Raw genomic sequence first — 7,215 nt, 5'->3', positions numbered from 1 at the left:
TGCAAATTCAAGACTTTGAATGTCAATATCACCCAAAAGTGGATAATCTCACATACTACGTACTATTGGGCCAAACGCGCACTCAAATGTCTTTTTAGAAGGAATACACAAAACATTTCATACCTGAAGCGTCCAGCTTCCCGTTTCTCCGACTTTTCATAAACTCTGTCACTGTCATTTCAAAAAGCAATTGCTTCTCCAAATTGCCGACATTTTTATTCCAGAATAATTCATATTTAATTTATTATATTTTGAAGGTTGCCATAGCCAGGATCGATGATATCCGAAAATCGGGATCATATCTATGATGTATTCCAGTTATACCAATCAACGCAACCAAATATTCGAAGAGTAGAAAATCCGTCGCCAGACGGGCATTCTCTCAGTTCTGCAGTTCCATATATGCTTGTGCAAAACCAATAATATGACGGATCACAATAGGGTGCGACTGGCCCAACTGCTGAACATGCAGGTGCTGTCAATGTACCAGCTGCACCTGGCCAAGGAAAATCTTGGCAAGAAACACAACCGGCTACAGTCTGAGAACAACCTCCGTAAGTAGCCAGACACGCTGTCACATTGGTGGTACCTTGAACATACAAAGTTGAAGAAGGACACTCCGTGAGTACTTCTGCGCCATCGGAACATAAATTGTAGTAGTGAGGATCGCCACTTGCAGGAGGTGATGTAGCTCCAGATGTGCAGGATTGGGCATTTGCGTCCCACAGAAGTAGAAGTAATCCACAAAGAAAGAGTGCAGCTTTTTGTAAATTCATTTTCATTATCCTGTTTAGAAAACAATAGAAAAGAAATGGAAAATTATTAAAAACAAAACTTATGAAACTGGAGGAACATGTCCTGAATGGACTACAAACCACTTGCGAGTGTTCAGTGAAAATGGCGATTCACGCTCTTAACTGGCTTTTTATGGACGGATTTTATCCGGATGATGATAAGATTAAGTTGCTAACTTTGGAACCACATATATTGTTTAAGAGATAATTTTCAAGCGCATCACTGACTTCCAGAAATAGGAAAGAAGGATAGTAAGATTACCAAACAAATACTGTATTGTTCCGTTTGGTGCTAATTTTATACACGAATTTACCATTGTCCCAAAGAAAGATACAAATATAGCCGATAAGGATGGATGTCATATCAAGCAATCGACACTTTTGAAGAGCAAGCATTGTAAATGATGATTGCATTAGATACTTTTTTGTCACATGCTCTAGAGATGGTTAAATCAATATATTATAACATTGTTAAGTTATTCGTGGTGTTCAGCACCATCGGAGTAAATAGATATAGAGACATATTTAAAATACCAATGAAGCGGATGAGCTTTGATTTAAAAATGGACTAGAAGTATTCCCTACTTGTCAAAGTTCCCCAGAATTCTTGCTTTCTACAACTTAAGCAACATTCCCGGCTATAAGGGCTTGACATTCTTGATGGTATGCTCACCTGACCTCGGACTCCCACGATGCATTTTAAGGAATACCATCTCTATGAGCACCTCCGAGGAGACGTTTTCCAATGATGAAAATGCTGCAAGGATGAGTGATCTGAATGCTAAGATGGGACTTCCCAGTGTTCGTAGCTTAATAGGTTTCACCCGTTTGCGATTGCTGTCAGATATTCCGACAGCAGGGCCTTAAAATAGTTGAATTTCGACTAACCGGAACAAGGACTAATACATCACAGTCAACCGTCGATTCAGGATTTGTTTTCGGAATACACGTTACAGATGAGTTGATGATATTTTCCTCAATAAAGACCACCATTTGACAGTCGCCCATCTTTGCTTCCGTAATAAGGCCGCATTTGTCGTCTGGCAGTAGGCCACGTTTAAAAATATGTCCTAAAATCTGTATAACTAGGGAAGTGGAGCGATGAATATAAGTAATTGAAAACTCTGTTGAATACGACGGTGACGGAGGTCTTTATATTGTATCATCGAAAAACTTGCGCGGTCATAGGGTAGTATAGATTCTAACCAGTACCCATTTGTCCACTAGGTTGGGAGATCCTAATTTGAAAATAATTATTACTTAACCACAAATGGAACGTCAGACGGTCTGCGTCTTATAGGGCCCATACTCTATCAAACAAATTGGGCGTGTTTGATACGTTGCCCAAATGTTTGACGAATCTCAAATATGTTTGATATTTTTTTCGCAACGGAGAAATTTGCCCAACGCGATATGTATGAACATATTGAGTATCGTTGCGCAATATTTTTCAGCTGATGGCTGAATTATAATTTTGGTATGCCCCTTAAACTGGCGTTCCTTTTATATCATCATGGACAAGTTAAATTTTCAAGTCTATCCCGTGAGTAGGAGAGAATGGGGAGGATATGTAGAAGAAAGAGAAAGGTTCTCTTCTCCTGGCTCCATTAAACGATAAGGTTTAATTTTGAGCCCTATACCCGCAGTAGTAAAGGAGGTTCTCTCTCTCAAATCCCCCTTTTATTGGGGGTATTTCGATGAAAAAAAAGACAAATTTTATTTTTAAATACCGAACAGCGAGTTTTGTTCCTCATATCAGTTGTCCACTTCCTCAGTGAGACAGAAACTCACACATTTATCAGCCAGGGAGTAAGACAGAAACTCACTGAGGAAGAGGGCAACTAGTCCTGAAAATACCGACATATGAGGAATAAAAAAACTCACTATTCGGCATCTAAAAAACAAGGTTTGTCTTTTTTTAAGGTTTTGTGTGAAAAATAACTTTATTAACTATGAAATCCCACGCATGTATTGAGTGACAAAAATTTGCGTGCTGTTTAAAGGGGGACTTCCTATACATGCAAAGGGGGTATGTAAACATTTTTTTCATCAAATATAGTGATGTGGGGTATGGAATGAAAGGTCTCAATTAGTACTTTCCCAATCTGATATTAGTTTTGAAGTGAATTGTAAAGTGAGTAAAGAGTCAAAATATACACCACTTAAAATGAGACAGGACCCATTTTCGGAAATTACTCAACCCAAAAATCCGAAAAAAATTAGGGTGGTCCGCTTAGGGCCTCAAATTATGTCCCATTTCGATATCTGCTCAAATAAACTTACTAATCATATATTACCAACTTTTAGAAATTGACTAAGTTCAAGCAGTGCTAAATTTTTCACCGGCATAGAGGGTATCATGCATACGCTTGCCAAATTTCATGAAAATCCTACTATTAATGCCAAAGTTTTAGCAGTTCAAACTTCTCAGGGTGGTCGGCCCGTCGTGATCGGTTTCGCCATTTTATTTTAACAAATGTCTGATCTGGATATAGTCGCGAGGCTTTTAAATCCGCATCCAGAGTATTAAGCCACCGTTGTTTCGGCCGGCCTTTTGGTTGCTTACAATTTACTTCGATGTTAAGACCCATATTGGTAAGTAAATCCTCGCTAGCGCGAATGACGTGACCACACAATCCAAAACGCCTCATTCGCAGTTTTTCCACGATCGGTGCAATTCAATATCGATCGCGGATATCCTCATTTCGGATGTGATCAAAACGAGTCACGACACGAGTCCAACGCAACATCTTCACCTCCATTACCGCAAGACGCCGTTCATTGTCATTTATAGTCGGCCAACACGGACAGCATTCCGGTAAATTTTAGATTTGAGACATTCGCTGATACGTCGATCACAAAGGCCACCAGTTGTGGAACGCCACTTCATCCCAGTACTCCATTGGCTGACAGCGTTGACCCGAGGTATTTAAATCGTTCAGTTCTGGGCAGATCTGTGCCGCTGACAGTGGTTGTGCCTGTTTCACGGGGATCGGTCGTCAAAAATTCAGTTTTGTTTAGATTCAATCTGAGACAGTGTTGCATGAGGCGATCATTCCATTTTTGGACAAGTTGCTCTAGATCACTTTTGCTATCAGATGCTAGGAAAACATCTGCATACAGCAGTGTATAGGGCGCTGGACGTTGGATGTCCCGTGTGACGTCTATAACAAGAACAAAGGGAAGTGGGGAGAGGACGCTTCCTTGATGAACACCAACAGATACACTAAGCAGTTTTAATAAACTGGCCATACTTCGAACTTTACTTTTCGGATAGTGGTAGGGTAATTGAACCAAGCGCAGGAGTTCTTCTGGCACTAAGTATTGTCGTAAAGCATACCAGATGAGTTCATCCAGAAATGCAATGTAAAGAGGGCGATGTTTCTCACGGTGCTTCTCCATGAGTAATCGCGCAGTGTGAATTGCGTCAGTATTTCTGCAGTTTTTAACAAATTCGGCTTGATTCACTGTTATTTCAACCATCTCGCGAATACGGTTGTCAAGAATGCGTTCGAAAATCTTCATGGTATGGGAAAGTAACCGGATCGGACGGTAATTTGAATATTCGCTGGACTACCTTTCTTTTTTCATATTGGAATAGTGGTACTTTCTTGCCAGTCAGATGATGTTCAACCTTTCTGAATAGTCCGATTAAAGAATTTACTGAGCCACAGTGTTGGGTCCCAGCTCTTCTCTGTGGTGTTGCTGTGGCTTTCCCCGATACCATTCGTTTTATTGCCTCCTCGACTTCAGTACGTGAGCACCTGTCTGGACGATGTAATCCCACGGTCTTCTTAAGATACAGATTGATTTTGTGACCACAATCAGAGCCCCGTTGAAACAAGCAACAATGGTACCAATCTATACCAAGCGCATGTTCATACTGGTGGATGCAAGAATTACTTAAATCTCTACCGAACTAAGGAGTACAGCACCCTTGTTGACACGCAACACAACGCCGAGGTCCGAAGGTCTCTTCTCGCTTGAGTATAACCAACAATCCGCATGGCAATTCCCAGGATGGCAATCAACGGTTTCATAGGGAACTTCTTCGCAATCAGTGACGGTGGCCAAATATCAGCGTCTTATGAGAATGTAGTCGATTTGCGTTTTACTATTCCCACTATAAAATGTAGGAAGATGAGATAATCGTTTGATGAACTATGTGTTCATAAGTACAAGATCACGGGCGACCGAAAAATCGATTATACGCTCGCCACTCTAATTGCGCTCCAAACCCTTTTCCCCCATGACACCTGTTACCGTCTGCCTTTTCACCCACATGGCCATCAAGGTCTTTTCATCAAGAAGTTGCCAGAAGGCATCTTTCTCGGCATCAGGTTGACCTGTCTGTGGTGCTTACGCGGTGAAGAAGTAAGTAGTGCGATCAGCTGATTTAATGGTGAACTTCATCAGTCGATCATCAAATACTTTTTTAATGGCATGACGGAAACCCTCTGAAATGGCAATGCCAAAATAGAGAAGTTTATAGCCATTTTTGTCACGTTCGCGTTCTATGTCGCAACTTGTGGCACCTGACCATCGGGCTTCTTATAGAGCGCACATATCAATGCGCCTTTTCCGAAGGGCTGTTGCTAGTTTCTCGGTTTTTCCAGTTAGGGTGCTAATATTTAGCGTGCAGACACGTATTCGTTTTGCTTGGACTAACTTACTTACGTCTTGACGCCGTCCATGCGTCAAGAACCCTTGCCCATTTCTCGACAGGATCGGGGTCCGTCCTGTCGCGTTGACTGAGGTGAACGCCCTAGCATTTTGCCGAGGCTTGTTTTTCGATCCGATCATCTTGTTTCTAACGACAATGTATGCATTTTCTTGGCATGCCTGTCACATAGTGGAATAACTCCAACTATACGTTATTTATCTTTTCCCTGATCTCAGCATTTTATTTTTGTTTTACTGAGGATAGTACAAAGTAGGTTGCTCAACCCCTCTTCCTTTACATGGGCTTGTGACAAGAATACTATGTTAATAGCATGGCGGATTTGGATGCGTTTCAGGAATATTTTTGCGAAATCAGGATGCATGCAGATATCCTTCCAATTATTATACTCAAGACGGCTTAACGATCACCTCTTTTTTCCTCGAACTGGCTTAAATGTCAGATTCTCAGGATTCACGAATAAGTGGATATAGGAATCCTGCGGAGATGACACAGGTTGCACGGAAAAGTTCCATCACCATCTTCACTCTGTTTGATTGCATTACTGGCAGAGATAATTTCGCTTCTGTTTGAAGGAGCAACGCGTATTTGTGTTCCTCTATGGTTTTCCCTTTCATTCACATCGCAAATTGGGCGGAAAGGCCTCTTTCACCTATTCAGCTACTGATCATTCATTATCCAAGTCCAACCTTAACATCCGAAACTCAACTGACCATAAGGGGCGCGGTAATCTCTGAGAGTATGCCGCCTATGACAAAGTGATGAAAGTTACGGTTGTTAACCATATCACATGCCAGAGGAAGGAGTTTTGTCATAGCCCTCCTTGGCATTCAAACCATGCATCAAATAACAACGTCATCTTTGGGAAGCCTCTCCTGAACTGCGTATAATTGCTCAGAAAAAAACATTCTGTATATTGTAAATCTCCAATATATCAGGGTCTTGAAGTGTGCAGGAGGCAATATGGTCAGCTTTGCCTCGCCCGAGGTTATTATCCTGATTTGACTCGGGAACTCATCCATGGCTGAGTCAACTGATACCCAACATCCTGTCAACAAATCCGTTTGCGACTAGTGATATGTAATCCGCGACGTTCTGCTACGATAGCCCAGCCACCATTTGAGTCATCCAGACGTCCCTGGTCCCACCATATCATTTTGCTTTGGTCCAGAATGTCCAACTTTTAGTATATCGCCAGAATTCTCACTCAAGTTGGTGAAAGCGAATATTTTGAGCATGCGCACATTTCAGAAATTCATAATCCGTTTTCGATGCGAAAGATTGTAGCCATGAAGTCAATCCCCGTCAAACGTCTTGTGATGCTTCGATAGTAATAACGGCAAACTAAACATCTCAATTTATTCAAACGAAAGCTGCTTCTTGACAAACGGGTTTATTTCAATAAAGTGGAATTTATATAATTTCATAATAACATTAGAAACCACACATCATCATCTTCTTTACTGAGAACGTGTATTCCAGTCATACCAAGTAACGCAACCAAATACGCGAAGAGTAGAAAATCCATATCCGGGGGGACACTCTCTTAGCTCAGCAACACCGTAGATACTTGAGCAGAACCAATAATGAGATGGATCACAATACGGTCCCATTGCTCCAACTGTCGAACATGCGGGAGGTGTCATTGAAGCAGGTGTATTCGGCCAAGGGAAGTACTGACAAGGAACACAACCAGCTACGCTTTCAGAGCAACCTCCGTAATAACGTCGGCACTTCCAA

The 7,215-nt window shown here is 41.6% G+C and overlaps 1 protein-coding gene across 1 annotated transcript; it reads right to left on the bottom strand.

The window, feature by feature from the left end:
- Positions 1-200: 200 nt before the first annotated feature.
- LOC119649015 lies at positions 201-1,002 on the bottom strand. Its single transcript, XM_038050966.1, has 2 exons — positions 876-1,002; positions 201-786 (listed from the first exon to the last, which is right to left on the bottom strand). The coding sequence occupies exon 2, from the start codon at positions 780-782 to the stop codon at positions 303-305; it is 480 nt and encodes a 159-aa protein (XP_037906894.1). The 5' UTR covers positions 783-786; positions 876-1,002; the 3' UTR covers positions 201-302.
- Between the last annotated feature and the right edge of the window lie 6,213 nt (positions 1,003-7,215).

The sequence above is a fragment of the Hermetia illucens genome, chromosome 2 (genome assembly GCF_905115235.1).
Source record: "Hermetia illucens chromosome 2, iHerIll2.2.curated.20191125, whole genome shotgun sequence".
Lineage (NCBI taxonomy): Eukaryota > Metazoa > Arthropoda > Insecta > Diptera > Stratiomyidae > Hermetia > Hermetia illucens.
This window is presented reverse-complemented; position numbering and strand designations above follow the sequence as displayed.